The 11315-nt window shown below is 49.9% G+C and overlaps 1 protein-coding gene across 1 annotated transcript in view; it reads left to right on the top strand.

The window, feature by feature from the left end:
- The window catches only part of Eng (endoglin), a 41456-nt gene that overhangs the window by 16035 nt on the left and 14106 nt on the right, over positions 1-11315 (top strand). Inside the window, exons 3-6 of the mRNA XM_005346044.2 lie at positions 7645-7782; positions 9452-9617; positions 10462-10627; positions 11044-11170. Coding sequence (XP_005346101.1) covers positions 7645-7782; positions 9452-9617; positions 10462-10627; positions 11044-11170 — 597 coding nt within the window. The remainder of the gene's footprint in view (positions 1-7644; positions 7783-9451; positions 9618-10461; positions 10628-11043; positions 11171-11315) is intronic.

The following is an 11315-nucleotide window of genomic DNA, read 5'->3' as shown; positions in this document are numbered from 1 at the left end:
CTCTCTCTCTCTCTCTCTCTCTCTCTCTCTCTCTCTCTCTCTCTCTCTTTCTCTCTGTCTCTCTCTCTCTGTCTCTCTGTCTCTCTCTTTCTCTTTCTCGTGTGTGTGTGTGTGTGTGTGTGTGTGTGTGTGTGTGTGTTAAGGAAGTCTGGAGACAAACCTGGGGTTACTGAGCAGAGTCCCCAAAGGACAGCCTGGAGCCTGGATTCCAGGAGACAGGAACAGGCCTAGTGTCTCAGCGATTCCCAGCAGGCTGACTACACCGCTCTGCTATTCAGACCTAGGCAGCCGAGAGTGGTTGGCTACTGACTCACTCCTGGGCAAATTCAGGGAGCTCCTTCCTAAAGACTGGAGCCAAGACTGGAGCTCCTTCCTAAAGACTGGACTGGGTGATAGTGGCGCAAGCCTTTAACCCAGCACTCAGGGGGACAGAGGCAGGTGGATCTCTGTGAGTTCCAGGACAGCCAGGGCTGTTACAGAGAAACCCTGTCTTGAAAAACAAAGAAAGACTGGAGTCAGCCAGGCTCTGACTTCTGCCTAGGCAGAAAGAGTAGGCAGAGTGGCTGAGGCAGAGAGTGCAGGACCCTCCAACAGTCTTCGTCAGACTGTCACGGGAGAATGTGAGGGGCTACAGAAGGCAGGGTGGTGGCCCGCAATGAGCAGCCTTGTTCTCATCCCTTCTCCGCGATGGGAAACCTGCAGCACTGAAGGAGTATACCTGGAGTTCCTCTCTTACACCCAGGACCCCTGAGTTTCCTATACAGATGTCCCCAAGCCTGTTTGGAAGGCTGCAGGGGAGTGACTTGTTATACCTGGCCTGATGTGAGTTCTTCTGTACCTGAAGAGCAGCAGAGTGGGCTCTGGGGGAGACACAAGACAGAGTTGGGGCTTCCGGGCTGGTCACATGAGCACCCTTGCCTGCTATCAGAGCAGGATAGAGGTTCAAGGACTCGAGCTGCCTTTGTTTCCTTGTCCTGGGCCTCACAGATGGTGAGCAGGTTAGGGACAATCAGAGCTACATAATGAGCCCCTGTCTTGAAAAATCAAAACCCACCAACAATAAACTATAGCGTCCCTTTCTACCTCTTTAACAGGTTTGGTTTGAGGTGTGCTTTGTCTGCTGTCGGGACTGGCTTCTGTTTGCTTGTCTGTTTTCTGTGCTTTAATGTGAAGGTTTTGAGCATCTTTGCTGGCTAAGTGTGTTTCTTGGAGACAGCGTATAGCTAGTTCTTGGTTTTTATACACCCCTTAGTTTGTGTTATTGAACTTAAGGTAGTTCCTGTGCCTTCTGAGAACTGGGATTACAGGCATGAACCTAGTTCAAGCACAACTTCTTTAAAAATATTTTCAGAGCCTGGAATGACGGTGCACATCTTTCATTCCAGCACTCAGAGGCAGAGGCAGACAGATCTCTGTGAGTTCAAGGCCAGCCTGGTCTGCAGAACTAGTTCCAGGACCGCCAGAGCTACACAAGAGAAACCCTGTCTCAAAAAAAAAAAATAACAAAAAACAAAACAATACAAAATTTCAAATGGGACATGGTGATACATGCTTTCAGCCCCAGCACTTGGGAGGCAGAAGCAGGCAGATCTCTGTGAATTTGAGGCCAGCCTGGTCTACAGAATGGGTTACAGGCCAGCCAGAGCCACACAGAGAGACCCTGTCTCAAATCAAAACAAAAGGCTGACACCTGGCGGTGGTGGCGCACGCCTTTAATCCCAGCACTCAGGAGGCAGAGGCAGTTGGATCTCTGTGAGTTCAAGGCCAACCTGGTCTACAGAGCTAGTGCCAGGACAGGCTCCAAAGTTATACAGAGAAACCCTGTCTAGAAGGAAAAAAAAGAAAAAAAGAAAAAAGGCTGGACAAGGTTTGATTCCAGTACAGTCAGAGGCAGGTGGATCTTTGAGTTCAAGGCTAACCTGGCCAGTCAGTCAAGACTACATAGAGAGATACCAGAATCAGAATAGGGCTGGAGAGCTGACTCAGCCATCAAGAGTACTTCTGCACTCATAGAGGATGCCAGTTTGGTTCCCAGCGTCCATGTTAGGTGTCTCACAGCAACATATGACTCCAGCTCCGGGGGATCTGACCTGCCTCTTCTGGCACCTACACACACACACACACATACACATGCACATACACACACACACTCACGCACACACATGTGTGCACATACACCACACACACACACATACACATGCACATACACACACACTCACGCACACGCGCACACATGTGTGCACATACACCACACACACACACACACACACACACACACACACTGATTGTAAATACTTCCTTCAGGAGGCAGGCATGATAACACATACCCATGACCCCAGGACTCAAAGGCTGAGGCTAGAGGTTATTTAGTTCTAGGCCAGAGCTACACACAATAAAATCCTGTCTCAAAACAATAATAATTTGAGCCAAGTATAGCACCACATTCCTGTTTCCCAGTTCCTCAGAAAGCTGAGGCAGGAGAATCACTTGAGTGCAGGGCAAGGCCCCATCTGGGATCATAGAAACTACCAATGGATTCGGGCACTACGCAGCTTGCTGTGAGGCCAGATCACACTGTATTCTTACAAGTACGTGAGGGGTACATTGTCCAGCTCATCGTCCAGACCGGGAAACTGGGGTCCGAGGAGGAAGAGTGATGGTCTGGAGCCACCGAACCCATGTCTGAAGTCAGGTTTGTCTGGCTCTGATCTCTTTCCCTGCCAGTCTTCCTGTGTGTGCTGACTGAGTCTGCCGAGACAGGCCCAGGGCCTCCTCTGGGCTGGCCCTCAGAGGGTGAGGGCTGCAGGCAGACCCAAGGCTCCACTCCTAGAAGAATTGCTGGAAACGGCTTTCTATAAGTAGCTACTAGCACTCAGGGCCTCTTCACCGAAATCCCCCTTTCCCGACACCAACCACTGGGCTAACAATGGCATCTAAGGGACAGCTGGTACAAAAATAGCCACTGGTCTCCCACCCGCCCACTCAGGGAGAGAATGGGGCAAGCCCATGCTGGCAGGCCTGGGGGCAAGGAGCTGGCACATATGTCATCCTGGCTGGGCCTCAAGATGCCCAGGAACCCATCCTGGACATGGGCAGCCCAAGCTGTGAGTTGGCAGGCTCCTTTCTTTACCTCTCAGGGGATGAGACAGGGAAACCGGCATGCGTGCAAATGGCCGCCATGGTGAGTCAGGGTGGAGGGGAAGGGACATGTTTACTGTGGAAACCCTGGCTGAGTTTTTCTGGTAACTGGGAGTCATCAGCTAGGTCTGGGAGCACAGAGCCCTTGGGAGCCCTGCTTTTCAGCCTTCCTGTATTCTCACAGTGCTCACTGTGACCCTGGCTGGTGACTGCCCTGCTTTGGGTCTTGGTTTCTCCACCCCACCCCCATAGGGAAGGTTCTGGTGACAGCAGAGTGGAAGGTTTACTTTATGAATTCTAGAAGAGTTGCTGAGACTTGTCCCAAACGTCCCAGAGTCCCAGCCTCTTGACCCCTGGTCCCCCACAGATGACCGTGCTCTGACCCCTGCTTCCTTTTCTTCACTTCCTCTTTCCAGAGCCCTTCCTCATCTTGGCTTCCAGCCCTTTCCTGCTCCCATTTCACAGATGAGGAAAGCGAGGCTCTGAGGGATAGGAGCTATCATCAGGCAGCTGCAGGTTTGATGCTCCTCCTGCTCACAGTTCCAGCTGCTGCAGCCCAGGGGCGTCCTCCCAGGAATGTCATAACATCACCTCCTTGTCTGCGCATGTCTCTCAGTATAGTCTGCCAAACTACTGAGCCCATCTCCTTACTATATGTATATCTTGAAGTCCCCTCCTGAGAAGCATGGCTGGAGCTGGTGGCAGTCTGGGTTAGAGGGAGACAGAAGAGGACACATAACTCTTGGGCTGCTGCTGGGTGGTCAAGGGCTGTGGGCTCCACTCGAGCATAGGCTGATGTGCCCTAGGCTATCGATTCCACAGTCTGTCTGAGTGACTTCCATTCTAGAGCTCTGTTCCCACATCCGTCAGCTGCGAGAATCCCTGTGCCCGCTTTGGTCAGCACAGAGTGTAGCATGAACTCAGTTGAGCTGTGGCACAATACCGGCACGCAGTTACTTACTGAGATGAAATCCACCAATTGGAAGTATGTAGTCTGCTCAATGGCAAGCTTCAGGTTCAGTGAGAGACCCTGTCTCAAAAGAAAACGTAGACACCTAAGTGTGTAACCACCAGGCGCTGTTTGAGCTAACGGTACACAGCAATCAGAGGGAGGAGGCCGGGCTCAACACCAGCGTGGCTCGTGTGCGTTCCCTCAGTAAACATCATTCGTTCTATTCACTTATGTATATATGGGAGGCCAAGGCAGGGAGAGCTCCGTGAGCTTAACCCAGCCTAGTCTACTGTCCATACCAGCTAGAGCTACATAGTGAGACCCTGTCTCAAAAAGGGGGGGGGCGTGTGTCATGTGTATTTCTGTATGTGGATATGTGCACCCCAGTGCAGGTGCCTGTGGAGGCCTGAGGTGTCAGATTCCCTGGAGCTGGGTGGAGTCACAGTCAGTTGTAAACTGCCTGATGTGGGTACTGGGAACCAAACTCGGGTTCTCAGGAAAAGCCATGAAAACTCTTAATTGCTGAGCTGAGACATCTCTCCAGCCCCTCTAGCATTTGATTCTAGTGTTTAAATCGCAATGTGTGGATGGATGGATGGATAGATAGATAGATAGATAGATAGATAGACAGACAGACAGACAGACAGACAGATAGAGTAGATAGATAGATGATAGATATATGATAGATAGTAGATAGATATATAGATAGATGATAGATAGATAGTAGATAGATGATAGATAGTAGATAGAGATAGATAGATAGATAGATAGATAGATAGATAGATAGATAGATAGATAGATAGATAGATAGATAGCATGTCCCTGGCTGTCTCGGAACTCACTCTGTAGACCAGGCTAGCCTTGAACTAACAGAGACCTGCCTGGAGTGCTGGGATCAAAGGTGTGTGCCACTACACCCAGCTTGCCAGCTTGAAATGCATAATATTTTTTAAGGTTAGTAAAACAAGCCCAGCAGTGGTGGCATACACCTTTAATCCCAGCACTGGGAGGCAGAAACAGGCAGATCTCTATGAGTTCAAGGCCAGTTTGTTCTACAGAGCAGAGTGAGTTCCAGGACAGCTAGGGCTACACAGGGCCTGTCTCAAAAAACCAAAAATAAAACCAAAAACAAGAAAAAAAATTAGTAAAACAAAATACTGATAGAGTCAAGATTTAAACTCATTAGTAAGTATTAATACTGGCTTGAGTACAGCTAAGGGTTAGAATGTTTACCAAGCATGCATAAGACTGGGTTTGCTTTCTAATATTGCAGATTATTATTTATTATTATTAATATGTCCACACATTTGAAATGTATCTTTTTATTCTACTATAAACTACCATGAGAATTCTTATTTAAGAATAGTAACATAAGTCAGGCGGTGGTGGTGCACCCCTTTAATCCCAGCACTGGGGAGGTAGAGGCAGGCGGATCTCTGTGCGTTCCAGGCCAGCCAGGTCTACAGAATGAGTTCCAGGACTGGCTCCAAAACCTACACAGAAAAACCTGTCTTGAAAACAAACAAACAACAACAAAAGAGAAAGAGAGAGAGACTGCCCTTGCCTCAAAAACCAAAGTGGAAAATGCCAGAGAAGTAGACCCCAAACTGAACTCTGGCCTTCTTTCCATCCATGTGCACACGCAGGCAAGTGAGTCCATGCACACACACTTCTAAGAACTAAAATAATGGGGCTAGAGATATGGCTGGGTAGTTAAGAGCACTAACTGCTCTTCCAGAGGACCCGGGTTCAATTCCCAGGTCATGACAACCTTTAACTCCAGTTCCAAGGGATCTGATGCCCTCTTCTGGACTCCACAGGCAGTGCATGCACATGGTCCATACAGGCAAAACACGTAAAATAATGATGATTTTTGAAAAGAATTCAAATAAGAATAATAACCTTATTTGAATTATTAATTCAATAATATTAGCTAACATGACAAAAGCCACCTCCATACACTGAAAACAAAGTGATATTATTTGCTCTTTTTCTCTTGTTGTTTTAAAGAGTTAGGTTGAGCACAGTGTGATTAACAAGGTCATTTACAGAGTAGCGGAAATATTTCTGAGCAGATTTTTCCAGGGACTGAAAAGCTTGTCTCTGGCTTTGTGACATCAGTCGGGAAACAACAGGAGGCGATTAGCAGCCAGACCCTAAAACTTTCCACTGATATCTCTGGTAAACCAGTGCTCTCCTTTCTGATGGGGGAGACCTTGGAATCAGCCGTCTGGCTGCTCGCTGCTGGCAGGAACTGACAGAGACTGTGTCTGGAAAGATTTCCATTGTCTTTGTTCTCAGAGACGCCCGCCGTGCAACTTCTGAGGCTCAGAAAATACTCTGGATTAGTTTTGATCCGGCCATCTTTTCTTCCTTTTTACTCTTCTTGACAGAGAGGTGTGACATTCCCAGCCTTCCACATAATCATGGGCAGGTGACCTCACCTCTCTTGTGACTTAGTTTCCTAATTTGTGAGAATTTGAAACGGTCTCTACCTCTTAGGTTGTTTACTTGGGCTCGTGTATAAACGTGGCTGGAACCAGGCCTGTGCGTGTGACCTGCCATTGAGTCTCATGGCCAACTCTAGGGACAAGTGGGAATTGCCTCAATGTGAGCTAGCATTGGAGTGGCCTCGCAGGAAAATCAGCGAAGGAGTGAGCACGCTAGAGGAGTCCCTGCTCCCATGCGTAGAATATTATTTAGATACTTATAGGCCTGGTTTACACCAGGTGCTCAATAGAAACCATCCTCAGTGGATGTGGATGCGACAGCACGTGCCTGAAATCCCAGCACTTGAGGAACTGAGGTAGGTGGGAAGAATAAAAGTTCAAGACCAGCCTGGACACAGAGCAAGTACTTGTCAGAAGGAGGCGGAGGAGGGAAGAGAGGACAGGTCTTGCAGTTCTGATTGTTGGATGAAGACTCATATTAATTAGTTTTCCCTCCTCTTTGGTTGGTTGGGACCAACCTCATCCATTCACTCAGTATGCCTTCTTTCTGTGTTAACTTTTATTCTTTTTTTTTTAAAGATGTATTTATTTATTGTGTTATTGTGTATACAGTATTCTCAGTGCTCTGCCTGCAGGCCAGAAGAGGGCACCAGATCTCATTACAGATGGTTCTGAGCCACCATGTGGTTGCTGGGAATTGAACTCAGGACCTTTGGAAGAGCAGGCAGTGCCCTTAACCACTGAGCCATCTCTCAAGCCCAACTTTTATTCTTTAATTTGTACTCATTCACTTATCACGTCTGTGTGCTTGTACGAGCTTGCGCCGCTGCACCAGTGCAGTGGGTGGCTGGCAGGAGTCTACCCTTCCACCGTGTGGGTTCTGGGCATTGAACTCAGGTTGTTGGGCTTGGGGGCAGTATTCATAGAACCATCTCGCCAGTCCCTCGTATGTTTTCTAGGTGTGTGAATGGTCAGGTTTACACAGGTAACCGTTGAGTCAAGCCAAGCAGGGCCCATGGAATGACTGTCAACCACACATGAAGCATCCCTGTCCCACCCCCCGCAAATCTGACCGAGATATCTGTGTCCCTGACTCTTCCACAGATGTCAGAGGTGGAGCTGACTCTTGAGGCATCCAAGCAAAATGGCACTGGCACCCGAGAGGTGCTCCTGGTCCTTGCTTCCAATGATAGAGTCAACGTGAAATTCCAGGCCCCGGAAATCCCACTGCAACTGGCCTACGTAAGTGTGTGACCCTAACCCCAGCCCAGCTGTAGGAGGCCCCTGCCTGCCTATGCCGCTCTGTGCTCGAGTCAGCATCTGATGTCCAGGTGGCCACGATTCAAAATGGCCATGCCTCGAGTTCCACAGCCCTGAGGTAGAGTACCCAGGGATGGATAGGACCCAGAACAAGAGTCTGCACCAGGAGGTAGATGAATGTAGCAACGTATCAGGGCACCATAAAGGAAGGGTAGGGTGTAGGCACAGGATAGATGGTATCCCAGAGAGGGGAAGGTGGGCAGTAGAGGTGAGGACCTCTCAGAGATGGGCACATAGACCAGCATGGTGGAAGAACCATGGACCCCCCCCCCCAAGTCCAACCACAAAGGCCCAGCTTCCCTTCCCAGAATGCCCTTTCCCTTATCAAGTCAATCACTGAATGACACTTGAAACATGAGTTCGCTGGCTGCAGGGTTGCTGCAATGGCCCCTTCGAGCTAGGTTGCATCTTTTTACTTGAACACTCGCAGCGAGATCCTTGACCTCTGTGTGCAGATCATACACCCACAGGCCAGGAACCTGCCTTGTGTCGGGCCATGATCCAGGAGACTGACAAAGCCACCTTCTACAGCCACTGCTGGAACACTGTTTTTACAGGCAGTGAGCTCCATTATACCTCCTCTGGCTGTCGGGCAGTCCTCCTAAATACCTAGCCTGAAGCCCTTCTGCTGCTATTACTTCAACTCAAAGGAACTTGGAGTCAATGGCTCTGCTTCCTCTAACCCCTTCCCTCCTCTGTCTCACCTCCTCCAGGAAATCTGTTTCCTTTCCTAGCCCACCAGAGCCCAGGGAGTCTAAAGAGGCCATGAGGTCTTCAATTCACCCAGATCCCCTGTCCCCAGGCAGCCAGAGGACTGGTCTTGGTTTGGGGTTCTTTTTAAGCTTTATTTTATTTTATGTGTCTGGGTGTTTTGTGTGCATGTGTGCCTTGTGCCTGCGGAGGCCAGGAAGAGTGTTAGGTTCCCGAGGACTAAATTATAGATGGTTGTGAGCTACCATGTGGTGCTGGGAACTGAACCTGGGTCTTGTTGAAGAGCAGTCGAGGCTCTTCAACACTCAACCGTATCTCCAGATCCTCCCCTTTGTTGCTGCTGCTGCTACTGCTGTTTATTAGGTAAGGTTCTCTGCCTTCGATTCCTTCAAACAATGATGTCCATCTAGTTCCCGAGTGGTGAGGTTCCCAGGGCAGGTACCACCTCACCGGTCTTTCAACCATTCAGGACTTCTCATGCCTCTCTCCTTTCCCCCTCCATTCCCTCCTTCTCCACGCAACGGGAGCACCTCCCATGTGTGCAGATGGGCACCGAGATTTCCCTCACACACCCTCAGAACGGGGAGGGTTATAGACAGCAGCTACACGATGCCGTTATGTTTGCCTCATGGTGAGGGGACAGCTTGGACAGATGAGCAAGCAGATGCGTGCCTCTGGGTAGCACTCATGTGCAGAAGGGAGATGGGACAGATATAGCTACTCCGGAAGAGGTACCTGGGGGCCTCGGAGCTAACCGGTGACCTCTGAGCCTTGTCATTCTTGGTTCTGACCTCTTTTCTGGCTGTTGACTGAGCTGACGCCCTAGGCTGGTTCCTGACCCGCAGAGTCAGGTGTGACTCAGCATTCTGTGTCTCCACAGAGCCCCAACCTGACCACCTTCTCCAAGGAGCCGGAAGTCAGCACCACAGCGTTGTCATCTGTTATGTCTAAGAAGCAGATCCTTGAGTGGGTAGCCAAAAAGAGCGCCATCACCTCCATAGCAACTCTGGATAACCCCAAAAGCATCGTCCTCCAGCTGGGCCAAGGTCAGCCTCTTTAGTGCCTCGGGGTTCAATTGCAGAGGAAGCAGAGCTAGCTACCAGCCCACAGTAGCACGTGATTTGCCCAGAGTCTCACATGGCTGAATGGTACCCTTTGCAGCTAGTGACTGCTTCTTTATCAAGAATCAGATGAGAAATGCAGGATTTTCTTCTTGACCCTGAAAATCCCAGCCCAAGGGGCTAGAGATGTAGCTCCTGGTAGGTAGAGTGCATAGCATTAAGCCCTGGATTCCATCTCCAACGATCCATGGACTGAACATGGTGGCACAGACCTGTAATCCCAGCACTCAGGTGAAGATGGAAGAGTAAGGAATTCAAGACCATCCTCTGCAGCATAGCAAGTTCAAGGCTAACCTGGGCTACCTGAGACCACGTCTTTAAATGGGGAGGGCTCAGTGTATGATTGCCACACAAGCGTGAACACCCAAACTGGGACCCCCGTGCCCCAAATGAAAAGCTGTCATGGTAAAATACACTTGTAATCCCAAAACTGGGCAGAGATAGGAGGGTCCCTAGCCAGCCGGTCCAGCTGAACTGGTGAACCCCAGGGTCAGTAAGACACTGTGTCTCAAAAGAATAATACGGAGAACAATTAAGGAAGTCACCTGACATGATGTGCCGGGTGGGGATGACGGGCCCTACATCCTTGACATGTGCTGTGGGCTCACTCCTTACATTAACCCCATGTTAACACACGGGAAACAAAGGCGCGTGTACCTGGCAGGTAAATGCTCCATATTTTCCCCACCTGTGAGGCTCTGTCCAAATGTTCCCACATTGCCTTTGGCTACAGGTGGGGTAGGGCTCTCTGACATGCTTGTCTCTACAGTCCCAAAGGCACTACCCTACTGCTTGCCAGAAGCCAATCAGGACATGGGCCTCACACTCAAATGGCAACCTCAAGCCCCAACCCAAGTCCAAGGCTGCCCCTTGGAAGGTGTGACTGGCCACAAGGAGGCATATATCCTCAGGATTCTGCCAGGCGCTGGGACCAGGTAAGGGTGCTGGCCTTCTGAGGTAGGGCTCTCCCCAGTCAATCAGATCTAACTCTCCTTGAAGAGCACAGTTCCTTTTCTATGGCTGTGGTAAAACACCATGATCAAGGCAATGTGTAGAGTTTATTTGGGTTTATGGTTCCAGAGGGTCAGAGTTCATGACAGTAGAATGGGGGTCGCAGGCAGCTGAGAGCTCGTATCTTGACCCACAGTAGGAGGCAGGGAGCACGCAAAGCCCGCCCCAGTGTCCTACATTCTCCAACAAAGCCTCCTCTTTGGCCTTCCCAAACAGCATCCCAAGTATTCAAATGCCCGAGACTTATACGTGACATCTCATTTAAAGGGACACACCAGGTATGTCCCCAAACTCACGCTTACACTCTATCCGCACTGATCCGGTTCTCTACTTGCTGCAGGCCCCAGACAGTGGACGTAAATGTGGAACTGAGTTGTGAATCTGGGGATCCCGACGCCATTCTTATCCTGCAGGGTCCTCCACATGTGTCATGGCTCATCGATGCCAATCACAACATGCAGTTCTTGGTGAGCTTTGAACCCCACCCTGGCCCCTGAGTTGAGACTGTACACCATGGTCAATCCACCTCAACCTTCACTCCTTCTTTCCTTTTCTTCTCCTTCTCTTCCTCCTTCTCTTTCCTCCTCCCCCTCCTCCTCCTCCCCCCTCCTC

This window comes from Microtus ochrogaster, chromosome 4 (assembly GCF_000317375.1).
Source record: "Microtus ochrogaster isolate Prairie Vole_2 chromosome 4, MicOch1.0, whole genome shotgun sequence".
NCBI classification, from domain to species: Eukaryota; Metazoa; Chordata; class Mammalia; order Rodentia; family Cricetidae; genus Microtus; species Microtus ochrogaster.
The sequence above is the reverse complement of the archived record's forward strand: the minus strand, read 5'-3'. Positions and strand labels throughout refer to the sequence as shown.